Source organism: Gekko japonicus, unplaced genomic scaffold (genome assembly GCF_001447785.1).
Source record: "Gekko japonicus isolate JY-2015 unplaced genomic scaffold, Gekko_japonicus_V1.1 scaffold9, whole genome shotgun sequence".
Classification (NCBI taxonomy): Eukaryota; Metazoa; Chordata; class Lepidosauria; order Squamata; family Gekkonidae; genus Gekko; species Gekko japonicus.
Window position 1 is genome coordinate 609,145 of NW_015168044.1, and position 19,680 is coordinate 628,824.

General features: G+C 46.5%; 2 protein-coding genes across 3 annotated transcripts in view; both read left to right on the plus strand.

Moving 5' to 3' along the window:
• Positions 1 to 374: 374 nt before the first annotated feature.
• SDCCAG3 (serologically defined colon cancer antigen 3) lies at positions 375 to 13,700 on the plus strand. 2 transcript variants are annotated; one of them, XM_015414197.1, is made up of 7 exons: positions 375 to 777; positions 1,635 to 2,012; positions 3,222 to 3,295; positions 3,629 to 3,740; positions 5,171 to 5,233; positions 7,177 to 7,316; positions 13,153 to 13,700. In XM_015414197.1, the coding sequence occupies exons 1-7, from the start codon at positions 637 to 639 to the stop codon at positions 13,244 to 13,246; spliced, it is 1,002 nt and encodes a 333-aa protein (XP_015269683.1). In that variant the 5' UTR covers positions 375 to 636; the 3' UTR covers positions 13,247 to 13,700. The 2 variants fall into 2 exon arrangements, with proteins under 2 accessions (XP_015269683.1, XP_015269686.1); XM_015414200.1 differs by lacking the exon at positions 7,177 to 7,316.
• A 5,054-nt stretch (positions 13,701 to 18,754) lies between these two features.
• Positions 18,755 to 19,680, plus strand: part of SNAPC4 (small nuclear RNA activating complex polypeptide 4) — a 42,933-nt gene continuing 42,007 nt past the window's right edge. Inside the window, exon 1 of the mRNA XM_015414178.1 lies at positions 18,755 to 18,773. Coding sequence (XP_015269664.1) covers positions 18,755 to 18,773 — 19 coding nt within the window. The remainder of the gene's footprint in view (positions 18,774 to 19,680) is intronic.

Consider the following 19,680-nt stretch of genomic DNA (forward strand, 5'->3'; position numbering starts at 1 on the left):
CACTCTCTGTTTTCACGGGCCTCCCGGGGCGGGGGGAGAAGAGGAAGCCCCGGGAAGGAGGAGGGGGGGGCGTCCACCTGAGGCCTTTCGGGGGGCGGGGCAGAGGATAAGTGCTTGATAGTAGTGGGCCGCGTTTTGTTCGCTCCTTTGAAACATGTTACAAAGGAATGCTGCTGTATGTTCATAAGTTTACAGAATTATGACAATAAACTGAAGACATTTCCATGATGTTTAAATCCCAATTGTCTTCTTTATTCCACAGATCTAATCAGTGCATGACGAACATCTCGAGTTTTCAGAGTTCGTTTCGCAGTCTTTATCAAAATTCTGTTTTGCTGGACTTTTTTCTTTCCAAAGCAATCCACTATAAGGAATCTGTATTTCAGAAAGGCTAAGAATAGCTGTCAAGAAAATCACAACTTCTTTAACCACGGAATAAAAAAGACAATTGGGATTTAAACATCATGGAAATGTCTTCAGTTTATTGTCATAATTCTGTAAACTTATGAACATACGGCAGCATTTCTTTGTAACATTGTTCATTTAGATTGCTGTGCCCTTTTTGCGCTCCTTTGAAACAGACAGGCCCGTGAGAGACAGTCTGCAACCCCCCCGTCTGCCTGCCTGCCTCTGGGCATGTGCAGAGCACCTCCACACCTCACTGCCGCCTCCTTTTCAGATGGAGCTGTCGAGGAGGCCAATCCCTTCTCCTTCAAGGAGTTTGTGCGGAGCCAGAGCCAGCGTGGACCTGGGGCCAGCAGTATGGCCAACCCCAAGGCAAGTGAAGCCCGCTTGTTTTCTTTGTGGAGTAGCCGGTGCCCTGGCATGCTTGGCCTCCAGTCCTGAGAAGCCTGCTCTTTTGGGCTGGAAGGGGGGAAGAGTAGGTAGGCGTGGAGGAGATGCCTTTTAATACTGGCAAGATGAGTGTTCCCTCAAGAGAAGCCTTTATGAATCCTCCCCTGCAGGCAACAGAAGGGTGGCACCACTTGTGGCCTTACTGGCCTTCAGGCAAAGGTCTGGCAAGGACTTGGGCAGGTGGAGCCCCTTGTGGGTGCAGATGGGGAAGAATTGCTTGCCTTGTAGGTTGCCAGCAGTAGGGGGGTCTGGTAACCAGGGCCATAAGCAATGCCCACTGCCTTTTCACCTGAGAGCCAGTTTGCTGTAGTGGTTAAGAGTGGTGGACTCTAATCTGGAGAACCGGGTTTGATTTCCCCACTCCTCATGAAGCCAGCTGGGTGGCCTTGGGTCAGTCACAGTTCTCTTGGAGCTCTCTCAGCCACACCTACCTCACAAGGTGTCTGTTGTGGGGAGGGGAAGGGAAGGAGATTGGAAGCCACTCCGAGTGAAGGGCAAAGTATAAATCCAATATTCCTCGGCTGTTGGGGATCAGAGGACCCAGAGTTTCTTTTCCCTTCTCAAATGTTTGAGTTTCACAGCCCACTTTTGAGTCACAAACCACATACTGAGAGCCACTGATTTAGGCCAACACTGCCCTATTGGATAAAAAGGAGACATTATACATTCTTGGCTGTGTGCAAAGAAAGTCTTATCAATTAAAGTGTAAAGTTGCTTGTGACAAGGTATGAAATCCGATACCAGTATGAAGACTGATCTTTTTTCTATTGTCACTTCAGGAGTCCATCAGGTGCTCTGTAATGCTGGGCGATGATTCCTTATCCCCGAAATCGTTAGGACTGAGCTTGGAATGCCAGGAATTATTTTTCTCAGACCCAACAGCTACAAGCTCTTTGCTGGAAGACGAAGGGGATGGATGGAGTGGCTCGTACCGGCCATCTGCTGTGGAAGAGGCTCACTTGGCCAGGGTTCCCAGCAGCACTTTTGACTCTTTTTCCTGTGACTCCTCTGATCTCCTGACTACTTCACCATGGCAGCTCAGAGAAAGTGACTGTTACCAACAGGACCCCCTTGGAAAAGGAGACCAGAGCTTATCTCTTGATGAAGAGACTGTAGAAGATGGCTTTTATCAGCCTTTGCAGCCAAGCTACGAAGAAGTGAGAGGATTTATTGCCAACACTCTTTTACTTCCTTCCTTCCTTTTCTCTAGAGGGCCAGAATGGGTTTCTCTGCAAGCCAGCCGTGATGGCCAGAAATCTCAGTAGCAAATTGTTTTACTCCTCCAGATGCCTGTCTGTGATCTTCTGCTAGGCAAGGGCTGAAGTCAAGCTAGCTTAAAAATGGCTCCTTCCAGCCATTCCTCTGGGTGTGTTCTGTAGCCTCCTACTGCTTTTAAACTTTGCAATAGATGAGGAAATGGAAGGACAGTGAAAACCCCCCCCCCTTCTCTTGTCATCCCTGGTTTTTCACAACCAGTTGGCTAAGAGGCTGGTGTCTCTTATATTTTCAGCCCAGGCTGTGGGTTGACTGTGAAAATTGGCAGCTTTGGCTGGTGCAGAACTAGTAATCTGCACTTCAGATTTCATTCTTTTTCCAAAACAAATTTCTTGTTTTCCCAACTGTAAACAAAGCATAAAACGTATGGGCACTATCAATTAAACCCCAATCTACCTCCTGGCTAGTTGAATGTTCACCAGTTATGGTCCATTAAAATATGGGAACTAGAAGTTTTAAATTAGCCTCAGATTAACCATATTGTTTTGGGTACTGCCAGTATACACAGGTAGTTTGAGGTAAGGCTGAAGCATCTAGGTGTTTTAACATGATAGGAATCTACAAAATCTTCTGGATAGAAACTTTACTCTCTGCCTGTAATACTTGAAATTGGGGTCACCATGATAGTAGATTCTGGACTGACAAAAGGAAGTTCTGTGTCACAAAATGGGTATAGATCAGGATGGAAGAAGTGAGCAGTGACTCATGAAAGCTCATACCCTACTACAAATTTTGTTAGTCTTTAAGGTGCTACTAGTCTCTTACTTTTTTCTGCTGCTACAAAATGGGTAGTTGATTTGTCAAATTCACTGCTTCAAGATGTGATGATGGCTACTAGCTCTGATGGATTTCAAAGGGGGTTGGACAGATGTATGGTAGATAGGTCTATTGTTGGTTATTGGCCATGATACCCAAATAGGGCCTCTAGGCTTTGAGGTGAACTGCGTCTGATCAGCCATTAGTGAAAATGGAATACTGGACTACACAATCCCTAGTTTCTGTCTGGTGGGCTTTGTCCAGCAGTTCTCACATACGTGATACGGATCAGAGGTAGACTTCTGTTGAGGGTGTTCTCGCTCCTTTTTTTGTAGCTAAAACAAGACAGTTCAAAGTTGAAGAATAAGATCAGCTGCCTTCAAGCAGTTTGTGAAGCTCAGGCAAACAGGTACTGTGTTTATTCAAATGATCCTGAACATAAGACAATCCCCACCATGTTGTCTGTGCAAAAAAATTATAGAATGTGACTGTAATTTGCACGCAAATGGAATATATAGTCTTGCCTTCGAGTACATGCGGGTATGTTCTCAAACAGGTCCAACAAAATATGTCTCCAGTGTAGCTGTGGCAATACCTGTGGTTTCCTAGCCTTTCTGAGTATTCAAGGGGCTTCACATGTGCTTAGCAATGAGAGAAGCCTGATACATCCTCCAAAATACAAAAGCTTGTTGAAGAGAACACCCACAGCCAAATGCACACTCTTTGCTTTCTTTTAAACTAGGGTAAAAGAACTGGAAAGAATGGTACAGGACCACAAACTAAAAGAAGCCAAGGAGGCCCGGGACTTGGAAGCTATGGTGCAGCAGGTGGAAGAGAACCTACAGCTGATGACTGTGAGTTGAGCTGCATCTGTAGTGTGAAGCAGTGCCTGTACACACGAGGAGCTGCTGAGGGATCAACTCCCACAGATCTATATTTGCTGCTGTCTCCTGGGCAATGCACAGTTTTGCTGAAGATGCAGGGTCCGTTGCGGAGAATTAATACACTGCCCCAAGGAAGGAAGAAACTCCTCTCTATCCCCATCTCCTGTAGCAGAATCATTACACTCCTGAGTCCTAATCTGCCTCCTGGGCCACCCATAAACTTTCATCACAGTTTAAGAATCAGTCGAGAGATTATAGTTCAGAAATGAAAGTATTAAAAACGGTGCTAAAAGCAAATGTCCAGCACCTCCACTTGTTTTTGTGGTAACCCCTCCTCCCCTGAGGGGGTTGGCACTCCTCCCCCCACCCAAGTATGGGCACACGAAGTTGCCTTTGCATCCGTGGGGATTTGGTCCACCTAGGTCAGTACTGCTTGCTTTAATTTTTCCTGAGAAGGGATTTCCATAGTTTTATTTTACAAAATTTATATCCCGACTTTCTGCCCCCAGAAGGGCCACTGATGCTGCCCATATTCACAACCTCAACAAGGAGAGTTACAACCTGGAGGCACCTTTGGCTGCAACATACATCCCAGGGCTAAAATTTACATCCCATTGTTGCACTGTTTGTAGGTTGAATGTAAAATAAAAATTCCCATTAATTCATTTGGGGGATTTCCCAGATCCCAGTCCTGCACTTCAACCACTATAACACACCAGACCTCGGGTTCCCCTGGCAGAATAGCTCTCGACTAGGGGTGTGCAAAAAAAAATAAATATTTGGCCCATTCGGATTCGGCCAAATCGGGCAGAATCAATTTCGGCTGGCAGTAAGACTCGCATGTCAGTTTCGCAGGGTCCTCAAACAGGTTGCCCCTAACCCCTCCATTGTTCTCTATGGTGGGAAAAAGTTACTTTTTCCCCACTATAGAGAACAATGGCCGGGATAGGCGCAACCTGTTTGGGGGCCCATAGAATTGGACCCCCTAATTCAATGTTCTTCAAACTTGGTTGGTATCTTGGGGAGAGGCCCCAGCAGCTACCCTGCGAGTTTGGAGCCTCTCCCTCAAACCCCCTTTTCTCCAGCCCCCAGAATATACCCTATGTTTTCGCCATTGATTTCAATGGCCCATAGGATATAATGGGGCCGAATTGCCACCGAAATTCGGTGGCAATTCGGCAACAAGCCGATTCAGATCAGAGAATCTAAATCGGCCTGCAGCAGCCTGAAAAGGGTCCAAATGGGCCATTTTCGGGGGTGCATTTGGTTTGGACGAGCTAAATACACATCCCTACTCCTGACTGCTTGCATTCCTTAGCTGCATTCTGCAGCTTGTTCCATTTCATCTGGCCCAGTCCTCACAGCTGCCAAATAAACTGTCTTGCTATTTTCTTTTCCAGAAACGGGCAGTGAAGGCAGAGAATAGTGTCATAAAGTTGAAGCGGGAAAATGCACAACTTCAGGTATGAGTTCTGCCCCTCCTGCTGGGGCAGAAGCTACAACGGTGAAGGAAGCACTGTGCCATAAATAGCTGTGAGCTGCTAAGCCCTGACTGGTGTGCCGGAGCTGGTGCTTCAGAGGTTGTTGCAGACACTTCAGCAGTCACTGTGGAGACTGGCTCAGGGTGCATAGCAGTTGCAATTGCACTCCCATTTCTCAACCAATGTATTGTTTTAGATATTACTACTATTAGCGGCTTATTGTTTAAGATTATGCCCTGGGGTTTTTTGCCCAGTGGGGATGCAGCCCAGATTATACCTTTCTCTCCCTCTGCATTTTTCACAGCAAGCCTGTGAAGTAGGTTAGGCTCAGAGAAAGTGACTGGCCCAAGGTCACCCAGCCAGCATCTTTGGCAGAGTGGAGATCTGAACGTGGGTCTCCCAGATCCTGGTGCAATGCTTTAACACAACATACACTGGCTCTTCTCCATGTGCAACTGCATTGTGTGTAGTGCTATGTGTAACTGCCACTGCAGCTGCGCTTTTTATAGAAGCAGTTGCCAAGTTTTCTTCCCCCCCGTTCCGCACCCCCCACTTGCAAGCAGGGTTCCCTCTAAGCTGAGTTAGTGTGAGCTAGCTCACAGAATTTTAGCCTCCAGCTCACAGATTTTTGTCTTAGCTCAGGGAGGATGAGTCCAGAGCAAGCTAATTTATGCAGTAGCCAAATCATTTGCTCATAACTTTAATGCCAGCAGCTCACAAAGTAGAAATTTTGCTCACAAGACTCCACAGCTTAGAGGGAACACTGCTTGCAAGCCGTTTATAGTGCTTTGTGGGTTGACTGGGGAAGATTTTCTGTATGTCTTCAGTGTCCTGGGACTTATAAACTGGCATCTCACCAGAAGACAGTGAGAACTTTTTTGCCTGGATATTCAACAAGGAAACTGGAAACAATACGATGTTCACAGCAGTTGCACTTTTCTAAAAACAGGGGTGTACTAATCTAACGTAGGATTGTGGAAACTAGTAGCAAGTTCAGTGGCAGGGGGGTAGCCAATGGATCATATCCTGGACCCTGCTTCAGATGTGGTATTGGGTAAGTCCCTGTGGGACTTGGTACTCACACAAGGTGCTGTATGGCTGACAGGCACCGTTGGCATCCCCATTTAAATGCGATGTACAAGTCCCACGGGCGGGCATTTGCACTGTGGCCTGGCCTAGTTCCCTGGGACCTGAAGTTTCAAAAGGCAAAAACGACTCAAGCCACTGTCCTGAGCGAGCACGGAGAGAAGTCTGAGTGAACTCAAGGAGACTGGATTTCCAAGTAGGAAGTCCTTAGGACTGCACTGTAAGCAACGTTCAAAATTACTGTTGGCTTCTAGACTCAAAGGTGTCCTTTGGAATGTAGACTTCCTGTACTTTTCATCCAGTTGTGCATGGAGCTTTGATGTAATCAACTTCTCTTTCGCTTTCCTTTTTTTTGGTAAACAAATTTTATTTTCTTAGGAATTCAACATATAGAAATAAACCATTTCATCCATTCCATTGTCTACCCCATTCCCATTTCCTCCCCTCCCTCCAGTGGCTTCCCGCAATGCTTCCCCCCCTACTCCGCATTACTTTACATCCTCAATTATATCATTTTCTTATCATTACAATCTTAAGATAACATCATTTGACTTAATATTGATCTAAACATATTAAGTTTTGTTTCACATCCCAGTTCTTTTCCAAATATATTTTAAAGTCACTCCATTCTTGAAAAAACACATCATCTTCTTTGTTATTCAACTTTTTCGTAATTTTATCCATTTCTGCCATGAACAGAACTTTTTGTATCCAGTCTTCAATTTCTGGTACTTTCTCTGTTTTCCAAAATTGTGCATAAATCATTCTCGCAGTTGTAATTAAGTACCAGAATAGAGTCTTTTTAGTCGTATTGATTTCCTCCATTTTTAATCCTAAAGGGACAAATGAAGAATTGCCAGCTGGAAAATGAAGCCTTGAAGTCCAGTCATTCGGCAAATCTGGCTGTAATGAAAAAAAATGCGGATATTGCCTTGCAGAATCTTCTTGCTATCGTAGCAAAGTCTCATTCATCTATCAAGTAGGTTTTTTGAAACTTTCAGTAAGTACACTAAAATGTCAGATGGTGGCAGTTTGGTAGCTGTTGTAAGGATTTAAATTAGCCTTGGCCTCCTCTGTCAGCTGCTAATATAACACATGACTTCCCTGCCTTTAAAAACATTTGGGTAGTTTAGACTAATTATGCCAATCAATCAAACCTTTATTGGCATAGATTGAAAAAGAAAACAACAACGTAGGAACCACAGATTTTAAATACACAAAGACAGTCATCCTGCCAGAGCTTTAACCTCATATTCTCTAACCCTCATGGCAATAGAGAGGAACCTTGCCACTGCAAAGGTGATGTCAGGACGGTGATCTGATGGAAGGAAGATACTAGTCTCTCTTCTGGACAGCTGTGCCTATTGATCAAAAGGGAGCTGATTAGAACATCCCGTATTTTATTGTAGAATTCACAATTAAGCAAGATGTGGGTAATCAGTTCTGTTTTCCTGCTACTACATAGACAGGTCCTTTCAGGCTAGGGGACATTTGCAAATCTACCATAAAGGACTGGAGATGGTAAAGCGTCAAAACGTGCAAGCATAAAAGCTCGTCTTAGTGGGGGGGCTGTAAGCTAGCTAGTCCATGTTGGGTGCTCATTGCCTTGGCCTCCTAGCACCAGACAAATGGTTGAGCCACAACAGAGATTGGGTTGGAACTTTAGGTCATCAGCCTTTACCTGTATCTTCAGACTTCTGGTGGAGGGATGAGACCCCCTCATCTAAACTAACATCAGTAAAAGGTGTGTGGCAGCCACCAGGGAAGAATGAGGTCTCTGCCCCTTCTGCAAGAAGCCCTCCAACTGGGGAACTGGCCAAACACCACACCATAACCATCTCAATTCATGACTTCAGTGGCAGATTTCAACACCAGACATGGCTGGTTTAATCCTCAGAATCTAGGGAAGCAGTTTCTAAACCAAGGTCTTCTACTAAGCAGTCACCAGACATCTGAGACAATCAGTTCTGGATTTCTTCCCCTCTCCTCCCAACAAGAAGCTTCCCAGATCCTTTTGAGGTCAAAGACAGAAGGGAAAAGAGGCACTCAGTCACCCTGGCACAGAGGCATGCTTAACAACTACTCTGTGACTCTCTTTGCAGCAAGGGTTTCTCAACAAGGCCACTTGGAAGACAGTGGAACTAAATTTTGTAATATTGGCCAAGAGGTCATACTTCTCAAGACTCGTAGCCACAGCAACCATCCAGGGATCCTTCTGACAGCATATGATGTCCTTACTCGGGTCCAGACTGGCATTGCTTCTTTGCCTGGAGGCTGGTGGGTCTTGGAAAGCTTTGGATATTCAGCAGTCACCAGTGCTGGCTTCCTGGAGACCCTCGACGGACATGATCTATGAAGCGTCATGGAAGGCATTTATAAGACACTTCTAATGCAAATATGTGGATTTCTGAATGGAAAGTGACATGTTTCTTCAGCTGTTTCCAGCAAGGACTTTGTCCAAATACCCTGCGGAAAAACAGGCCACTGCTATTTTGGAGGGTTTTTCCTCCGTACATCATGTCCAGTACCTCAAGGGTGCATCCCTTGTCAACCTCCCTACTATACAGTGGGATCTACAGAAGATCCTCAAGGTGCTCCGCAAAGATTCAATTGAACCCATTCCTCTGGATTCTGTCTTTCGAGGTTGCCTTTGGCTGAAGGATATCAGAGCTCAGCATTCTCTGAGTAAGCAAAACTTTGCGTCAGCCACAGGAATTCAGTGGTGATATGAACAGACACCCATCTTCATTCTCTTTGTGTGGAAACCAAGAGGTGGTTCCGTCATTCTGCTTGAACATCAGTAAAAGATTCACAGATTATTTCTGTGAAAAGGAATGGCACAGATTGAATGCCCAGAGACATTAAAATTTGCATCATGCTATAGTCTGTGTGTCCTCAAATGCCCTTTTTGTGTCCTTTCACCTTCATTCATGGGGTAGTTTCCAAATCCACAATTGGCAGGAAGATAAAAACCTGTACTGCAAGGGCGCACAAGCATCTTTCAGTCCTTTCAGGGGTTACAACCCACTCTATGGAGGCATAGCAACCTCTGCAGTCTTTTCTGCAAATGCCCAGATGTAAGAGATCTGTAAGGCAGCTTCCTAGGCCTCCTATTCCGTGTCTTTAGATATTACAATGCATCCTGGCTGTGGCCAGGATATTATTGGGAACAGAGAACCCTTACTCCAGGTTCCATTGTGTACCTTCAGAAAGAATGAGAGATTGTATTTATCCAGCTACATCTTGCACCTTTTTGGGCACAGCCCTTAGAAACTAAGTCCTAGCAAACCCATGCAGCAGAATGAGGTGGCAGAGAGCGAATGGAACACACCATTTCAGTTTGCAAGGGATTTCATTTTTCAAAGTTCATGACAATTATTATTGCATGTTTAGTGGGAAACTAGCACAGTGTGTAAAGGGGTAAGCTGTATCCTTTCTCCCTGAAGTGTTAATGCTGGATTTTACAGGAACTGTTTACAGAAACAATCCCCACCTGCTGTGTGGAAAGGTACAGCTTATTTTGCCACTTCAGAATTCTTGTGCTGCATGCGTGGACCAGGCCTTAGATCAGGAAGGTGGTGCATCTGTTTCTTCTATGCTGCTGCAAGACAGGTTTTTAGGATCCTGCTGCAAAGGGAAAGATTTTGCAAGAGCTTCACCACAGCCCAGCCATGAGAGTGAGTGGGTGGTCTCAGTGGCAGAGCATCTGCTTGGCATGCAGAAGGCCCAGGTTCAATCCCTGGTATCTCCATTTGGAAGATTCAGGTAGGAGGTGATGTGAAAGACCTCTGCCTGAGACCATGGAGAGCTGCTGCCGGTCTGAGTAGACAGTACTGACTGTGATGGATCAGGGGTCTGATTCAATATAAGACAGCTTCATGTGTTCAAGAGTAGGGGTGTGCATTCGGGAATTCCGAGCCGAAAAAAATCCCAAAACCCCCTATTTTCAGGATTTTTCGGCTTTCTGGATGCCGAACAGTCCCTGAGCCTGTTCTGAGTTCCGGGGGAAAATCCCAGAAAAAATTGGGGAGGTTTTGGCTTTTTTTTGGCAATGCCGAAAATGGCCACTGGGGGACCAGGAAACCCCATTTTCCTGCCATTTCCCCCTCTTTCCTGCCTCTTGCTCCTGTTTCCAGGAGGGAGGGGGAAAGAGGGAACTTCAGACAGCCAATCACTGCAATGCATTTGCAAATGCATTGCAGTTTGCAACTTTTTGCAAGGCTGTTGTTGCCACTGCCAGCCCAACCACTAGCTTGCTCCTTTCCCAGGGAAGGAGTACTGGTGGCCAATAGGGTTTTGGCATCTGCTCTCTGCCAATCACAGAAGGTGTTTCTTTTTTAAATCCTTCTGTGTATGCCCGGAGAACATAAAAGGAGACAGTCTCTGGTGGTTGATGCCATTGCTGCTGTGCTGTTCCTGGATCCTGTGTGCTGTGTTCCTGTTGCTGGTGATGAGAGAGAGCTGCCTGGCTTGGCTTGGAGGAGATTGTGTGTGGCTGGCTGGCTTCTGTTGCTGCCCCTGCCCTGCTCCTTCAGCCTGCCCGCTTTCCTCCCTCCTGCGTGGACCTCCTTGGATCGAGAGCAGACATCAGCCTGGTTTACTTTATTAGCACAGTTTTTTAAAAAAATTATTTTTGTTTTGGTGTTTTGGGGCCTGGGGGTGGTGTGAGTAGGCCTCTAGGGCCTTGGGCCTCTTTCTGGGTTTTATTTGGGGGGTGGGTTCTTCTAGTTTCTCTTTTTGCAGTGTTTAATTTTTTTTTTACTGTGTGCTTTCCTTTGGCTTGCCTTGTTGGGGGGGTTTTCTTATGAGGGGGAGTTAGTGAGTTCTTCTAGTTCTGAGTTCTTCTAGTTTTTGCCTGTTTGTTTTGCATTTTAATTGTTTTTTCTATGCTTGATTTTTCTTTATTGGCTTTCAGCTTCTCCTGGGGGGGTGTTTACTGGTCTCCTTCCTGGGGTCTAGGCTCGTTTTTGGTTTTGAGTTTTGTTGTGGTTCTTTCTGTTGCTTGTCTGCAGTTTTTTTGTTGAGTTGTGTTGTATTTTTTTCTGGGCTTCTGGAGGGTTTTTTTCCCCCGGGGGGTGTTACAGACTAGGCCTCTTCTGCCTGGGGCCTAAGTTCTCTCTCTGGTCTACTACCTACAGGTGACACTTCATGCACCTGACGAAGTGGGCTGCTTTCACACCAAGCCATGGTTTTTGGGCAAATCACTGTTTAGGGAATGTGTGGTGGGTTGGACTAGATGACCCTGGGGGTCCTTTCCAACTCTGTGATTCCATGACTCTGGCCGCAGAGATGTCAGAGAGAGAGTCATTTGTTGCAAGGGCTGGTTGGCACAGGTTGTGGGGGCCACCGTGCACTGGTTCTGCTGCTGGCCCCTGAAGAGAGGTCCAACTCCCAAATCTTTTTCAGCCTCTGGGCACCTTTGGATTTCCAAACCAGGCTAGGCAAGTAGCCACCTTCTGGGCATGGAGGAGCGTCCTTTGGGGGTGTGGGGGAGAGGTAGTTGTGTGAATGTCCTGCATTGTAGGGAACGGGGACCCACCCTCAGCCCTGGGAGACTGAGCAACCAGCCGCTCTGTGGCTCGGGATGTTTTCGCCTGCCCCTGTCCGGTGGGGGTGGGGCTATTTTCCTTCCTTAGTTGCTGCCACCACTCACTGGATTCACACCGCCTTCCTAGATGGACAGTGAGATCCCTCTGGATGATTCCCCAACCCAGGGAAGTGGGTATCTTAGTCTTTGGGTGCCCCCTGGAGAGTTGGTAACCACTCTGATTTGGGTTCCCCTGACCTCCTTTGCCTCTGTTAATATGCTGAGTGGGGGATTGCACACCCCTAGCTGATTGCTCACTTGCACAGGTCCTGCCTGGGCGGGGGGGGAGATTGCTCTGGTTCTGCTGCTGGGCCTGGCTAGTGGCAATGCACACATGCTGCCTCAGTCAATGTAGGCTGCTGCTGCTGCAGAGATTCTCTGGTTTGAACTAAGTTCTGTTGGTTTTGGGCACTGACTGGCACATTGGCACAGGTTGTGAGGGGGGGCAGAATTGGTCTGGTTCTGCTGCTGGGCCTGGCAAACACCACCACCACACCTCACTTAGTCTCTTACAGGGAGAGCTGCCTGCCTTTTCCCCACCCCCAATTTCCCATAGGAAACAATGGAGAACTGGGGGCACCCTCTTTGGATGCCCCTGGAATTTGACCCCCCGGTCCAATCTTCTCAAAACTGTGGGGGTCTTTTGGGGAGAGGCTGGAGCAGCCACGGTCCAAATTTGGAGCCTCTACCTCAAACCCCCTCCCAGCCCCCTGCAAACTTTCCAGAGGATTTTTGCTATTGACTTCAATGGCCCCATTGAATATAATGGACCTGAATTTTTTGGGAATTCCGAAAAATTTCGGATATCTATGCTTTACCAGTATAGGTATTCGGGTTTTTTCGGGAATCCCGAAAAAAATCAGGTTCAATATATCCGAATTTGACCAAAAAATTTTTTTGCACACCCCTATTCATGAGTAGCCCTCACAAGGAGACCCTCCAGTCAACTGAAGGGGAAAACCTTCAAGGTAAGATTAGTGTTTCATTCTGTGCTGCAACAAGCATATTCATATATGTATACTTTATTCTGAACCACATGCCAGAGTTCCCAACCCTGAAAACATTCTGGAAAGAAACCAGACAGGAAAACAAAGGCAGGTTGGGTATAAGGACATAACATGTAACATTTTGCTATCGCAGCTGTAGCCGTTTCCTTGCTTTTGGCACTAGGGTTTGTCCATGTTGCTTCTCTCTGTTTTGCTCATAATAACCTGCCTCATTTTTCTAGGCAGCTGCTGTCTGGGGCAGAAGGACTGCAACTCGTAGCTGATCTCCTCAAGTCTATAGACAGATTCTCTGAGATACCAGAAGATTCACCATGAAAACCGCAAGGAAGATTCTTGGAGAGACTTGATTTACATATTGGAAATGAGTATTGAAAAAATGCCTTGCCGTAGCATTTAACACGCTATAATTTTTTAGAATGCAGCCCTTACACCTTGATCCAGGGCAAGTTTGCAACCCTGACCCTTTCTTAACTTACAAATGCTACCTAGAGGTCCCCTTTCTCATTTGGCTGGGGCTAGCTGGTCATGCTGTCTGCATCTTGTTTAAAAGGTGCAGTAAAAGATTCGTTATTTATTGAGAGCTTTGTTCAAAGCTCTCATTTGGCTCTCTGTCCTAGGAAGCATTGATGTGTGTCTAAAGTATTCCTTTGCCGGAAAAATTGATTTCCCCCCAAGTTTTCTAATATGAACAAGGTAAGATGAAAGATGTATAGTCACCTTTTGTGTAGTAAAGAAACAAAAACATTAAAGACTTGACAAGTTTCCTGAATGCATCATTTTGAAACTTTTTAATTCCACTGATTTGTAATAGTTATTTCATTTTAATTTTCTTAAAATAAAATGCTCATATAAGTAATTTTGTTTGTTTATTCACAAGAACATAATTTGGGCTTATAGCCAGAACGATTCCTTTCGTATATTCCATCACTTGCTAATGAGTCGCTCACGAAGCTGTTCAGTCTCTGCTTGATTTGGAAGAGTTCTATGTTCCCTTTTCAAAGACCTGATCAAGGTGGCCAACAAATTAAAAATAATTAAAAATAGCATTAAAAACTATTAATAGTAAGCCATTAAAGGGCTTCTCTTGTGTTCTGCACACAGGACTATACCTCCAAGTTGAACTTTAGTTAGCATAACTTGCCTGACTTCACCTGCACCTTGGCTGAACCCAAATTCAGATTGCAGTAGTGAACATACAAAGTTTCCCCTGAAAACTAACAGCATCCAGTTGCAACCAAGAAATACCTGGTTATTTTCCAAACTCTCAGCTACTGTCAACAGAAGCAACTGAGCACTCAGGATAGGAAGATGGGTGCCTTTCAGTAGGAGCATGTGTAGGTTAATGCTGGGTTTTAATTAATGCCCCGCACAATGCAGTCCATTGTGTTCAACGCCTTGCACAATGCACGAAAATTCAGTGACCCCCCGCTCTGTGCCCAGAGGAAGTGTAAATAATAAAAAAAAATCCCTGGGACAATCTGGCCTGGAAGAATCCTGACCCCAAAATAGCCATCGGCATTACCCTGGGTGTATAAGAAAGGGCCACAAGCCGAGCACTGCCTCATCCCTCCCACTCACAATCTGCCTGAATTCATAGAATCAGCAGAGCCCACCACCTCCTGAGGAAGCCTGTTCCACTGAGGAACTGCTCTAACTGCTGGGAAGTTCTTATTAATGTTTAGTCAAAAACTCCTCTGATGTAATTTCAACCCGTTGGTTCTGGTCCAACCTTCTGGGGCAACGGGAAACAACTTCACTCCATCCTCTATATGTAAAAGGTAAAGGTTCCCTTGCTCGAAAGCCAGTCGAATCCGACTCTAGGGTTGCGGTGCTCATCTCCGTTTCAAAGCCGAAGAGCCAGCACTGTCCGAAGAAATTTCCGTGGTCATGTGGCCGGCATGACTAAACACCAAGGCGCACGGAATGCTGTTACCTTCCCACCAAAGTGATACCTATTTATCTACTTGCAATTTCTTGCTTTCGAACTGCTAGGTTGGCAGCAGTAGGGGTATGCAAAAAAAAACACCAATAATCCAGAAAGTTTTAGTTGGGGTCTATTGGACCTGAAAAAATTCAGGATTTCCAAAAAATCCTGGATCCGGTATTGGGATCTGGGATTTTTTTTGAAATCCCGATTTTTTTCCAGGTCTTACCTTTACTGCTGACATCGCTGTATGTTTAGGCCTGAAGCCAGCCTGTTCCCTGGAACCACCTTATGAAACCACTAAATGGTGCCTTACAATTCCAGCCCAGAAAGGTAGTTCAGAGGGATACGATGGTCAAAAGCCACGAAGAGGCGCAGAAGAATGAACAGGGCTTTCATACGCGTGGAGTAATGCACTCTAGGAACTATTTGCAAATGGATTTTCTTGTTTTGCACAGGAAAATTCAGATGCAAACGATTCCTAAAGTGCATTGAGAATATGCATTATTAAAAACTAGGAAAAAGGCCCGTTATGGAAATAAATACAACGGCCTCTAGAAAGGGTCTCTGGGCGGGTGTCCTGGCCTGCTCAGAAGGCAGAGCATCACTTGCCCCAGAGCCCCTATCTATACCTTGTGGCTAATAGCCACTGATGGACCTCTGCTCCATATGCTTATCTAATTCCCTTTTGAAGCCGTCCATGCTTGTAGCACCCACCACTTCCTGTGGCAGTGAATTCCATGTGTTAATCACTCTTTGGGTGAAGAAGTACTTCCTTTTATCCGTTCTAACCCGACCACTCTGCAGTTTCATGGAGTGCCCACGAGTTCTTGTATTGTGAGAAAGGGAGAAAAGTACCTCTTTCTCTACCTGCTCTTTCCCATGCATAATCTTATAAACCTCAATCATGTCACCCCTCAGTCATCATTTCTCCAAGCTAAAGAGCCCTAAGCGCCTTAACCGTTCCTCATAGGGAAAGTGTTCCAACCCTTTTATCATTCGAGTTGCCCTTTTCTGCACTTTTTCCAAAGCTATAATATCCTTTTTAAGGTGTGGTGACCAGAACTGCACACAGTATTCCAAATGAGGTCTCACCATTGATTTATATAGGGGCATTATGATATTGGCTGATCTGTTTTCAATACCCTTCCTAATAATCCCCAGCATAGCATTGGCCTTCTTTATTGCAGTCACACACTGTCTCGACATTTTCAGTGAGTTATCCACTACAACTCCAAGATCTCTCTCTTGATCAGTCTCTGCCAGTTCAGACCCCATCAATGTGTATTTATATTTAGGATTTTTGGCTCCAATGTGCATCACCTTGCACTTGGCCACATTGAACCCCATTTGCCATGTTGACGCCCACTCGCCCATCCTTGACAGATCCCCTTGGAGTGCCTCACAATCCTCACTGGTTTTCACCACCCTGAACAACTTTGTATCATCCGCAAATTTAGCCACTTCACTGCTTACTCCCATCTCCAAATCATTAATGAACAAGTTAAAAAGCAGTGGACCAAGTACTGATCCCTGCGGTACCCCACTGCTTACCACCCTCCACTGAGAAAATTGCCCACCTACACTCACTCTCTGTTTTCTATGAACTAGCCAGTTTTTGATCCATAAAAGGACTTGTCCTTCTATCCCATGATTTTTGAGCTTACTTAGGAGCCTTTGATGAGGAACTTTATCAAAAGCTTTCTGGAAGTCAAGGTAAATAATATCTATTGGATCCCCCTTGTCCACATGTTTGTTCACCCCCTCAAAGAACACTAACAGGTTAGTGAGACAAGATCTTCCCTTACAGAAACCGTGCTGAGTCTGCCTCAATAGGTTTTGTTCATCTATGTGCCTACTAATTCTTTCCTTAATAATGGTTTCCACCAATTTACCCGGTATCGACGTCAGACTGATTGGCCTGTAATTTCCCGGATCTCCTCTGGAACCCTTTTTAAAGATGGGAGTGACATTTGCTACCTTCCAATCCTCAGGAATGGAGGCAGATTTTAAGGAAAGATTACATATTTTTGTAAGGAGATCCAGAAGTTCACATTTGAGTTCTTTCAGAACTCTCGGATGTATGCCATCTGGGCCTGGTGATTTATCAGTTTTTAAGTTGTCTATCAGTTTTAGGACCTCCTCTCTTGTCACCTTGGTTTGACTCAGGTCTTTCAACACCCCTCCTGAAATCAGCGGTTCTGGAGTGGGCAAGCAACTTTGTATCTGGAGTGATACAGAGCCCACCATTTTCTCCCTGGGGACTGATCTCTGCCGTCTGGAAAGCAGTTGTAATTCTGAGTGATCTCCAGCCCTCACCTGGAGATTGGACACATATTACCTCAGAACAGCAAAACTGTTTAGAATGTTAGAGGCAAAAGCCAATCAAGTCGCATATGCAAACGACCTCTGTGTTCCGAGGCAAAGGCCAATGAGGCTGCATATGCAAATAACCTCTGTGTTCTGACTGGCTGTGGGGGGAGAGGAAGAGCAAACTGTTTAGAATGTTGGAGGCAGGACTCAGGCAAAGCAGCCAGTGGATAGGGAGACCCTCTGAACGACAGATCAGAGAGCGAACTGATTTTGGAGCGTGTGGAATGTTCTAGAGAAGTGCCACCACCATTCAGCTTTTATTTATAAGGGAGATGTGTGAAGGTAGCCCTTGTCATACTACCTCTGTCCATCTCCCAATGTAGGTCCTCCTCCAGGGCGACCAGTTTATTCAAGTCCCCTAACCAGGCCTAACACCAGACTGCAAAGGATCTGTACAGCTCAGGCCACCCAGTGAAGCTTGCAGTTGTCCAGCTACCACCTGTTCAATCACCTTGCTCAAGAATGGAATATTTCTGACTGGATGATAGTTACTGAGATCTCCTGGGTCCAGGGTAGGCATCTTTAGAAGTGGACACACTGCAAACCTGTTTTATGGCTGGAGTACCCCCCGCCCCCCGTGGCATTAACTACTTTTGATCTAGTCAGCCAGCCCGTCCTGACAGATTTTTGTTGTTGTTGTTCAGTCGAGTCCGACTCTTTGCGACCCCATGGACCAGATCCCGCCAGGCCCACCTGTCTTTCCGCCGTCCTCTGAAGTTGGCTCAATCCTGACAGATTTAAGTAAGTAGAAAAGGCAAGGGTTACACAAGCGGGTGGTAGGCCTCAAATCTCCAAGGATCCTGTCCACATCCTCAGGCTGAATAAATGAAATAGTATCCCGGATGACTGGACAAGTCACTAGGCCGGCGCCATCGGACCCCCTGCCACGGCTCAGGTGGAGCCCGAGCGGAAACTGATGCGAGAGGGGTCATCTGCTGAACGCGGAGCACAAGGGCCACAGCCCCCACCCTCCTGTAGGCCAGATTCCCCCCCCTCCCCGGCCACTCAGAGGGGCTCCTCCGGCTGCCGCTGCGCCGCTGCAAGGAGACCGGGGGAGCGTTTTCTGGGCTGCCTTCACGCTTTAAAACGGGCTGCCTCCCTGCAGCCCCTCGGCAAACCTGGGAGCCCCCGCCCCTGCCGCCCGGGGCCGTGCCTCCTTCCGGCCAGACATCAAAGCACAAATTGCTGCAAGGTTCTTACAGTGAAAAAGATGGACAATAATAGACTATAAATAATGAGCTTTATGATGTTTAATTCTTGTATTTTCAACGACAGGATGCCATCAGAAGAGTGATGACACCAAGAGAAGGACGAACCTCTCGAGTGATCGTTCATTTCGAAGAGTTTCTTTTTCAAACAGATCTCAGTTCTGTAGTTTTTCTTAATATGACCAAACCACAATGCAGTTCTTACACTCAACAACTCTGTTTCAGCTCTAGTTGTTGAGTGTAAGAATTGGATTGTGGTTTGGTCATATTAAGAAAAACTACAGAACTGAGATCTGTTTGAAAAAGAAACTCTTCGAAATGAACGATCACTCGAGAGGTTCGTCCTTCTCTTGGTGTCATCACTCTTCTGATGGCATCCTGTCGTTGAAAATACAAGAATTAAACATCATAAAGCTCATTATTTATAGTCTATTATTGTCCATCTTTTTCACTGTAAGAACCTTGCAGCAATTTGTGCTTTGATGTCTGGCCGGAAGGAGGCACGGCCCCGGGCGGCAGGGGCGGGGGCTCCCAGGTTTGCCGAGGGGCTGCAGGGAGGCAGCCCGTTTTAAAGCGTGAAGGCAGCCCAGAAAACGCTCCCCCGGTCTCCTTGCAGCGGCGCAGCGGCAGCCGGAGGAGCCCCTCTGAGTGGCCGGGGAGGGGGGGGAATCTGGCCTACAGGAGGGTGGGGGCTGTGGCCCTTTAACAATTCTCTTGTTCCTGCTTCTTTCAAACGCTTTGGAATAAATTTTGCTTTAACCTTTAAACGTGGATTTATTTTGGAGTCATTGGAGATTCAACAGGTGTCATCACTCTTCTGGTGGCATCCTGTCGCTGAAAATACAAGAATTAAACATCACAAAGCTCATTATTTATAGTCTATTATTGTCCACCTTTTTCACTGTAAGAACCTTGCAGCAATTTGTGCTTTGATGTCCATTGTATTGCTGTTCCCTTGATTGCTATCCTTCCGGCCAGAGCCAGCGCGGACCCAGGGCAGGCTTTCCAGGGCACGAGGCGAGCAGACTGGCAGACCCAAGTCCCGGCCGGGGCCGCCGCCTCCGCGCTCCGGGCCTTCGTCGCTGTTCCCACGCGGCTCCCTCGCCGCCGGTCTTCCAGCCTCCCCCGGAGAAGCTTTCGGGACCGGGCGGGCGGAGTGAGCGAGCCAGCGGCCGGCGCCTGCGCGAGCCACTGCGGCGGGACTGCGCCTGCGCGCCCGCCCCGCCCCCCGCAAGGCCCGCCCC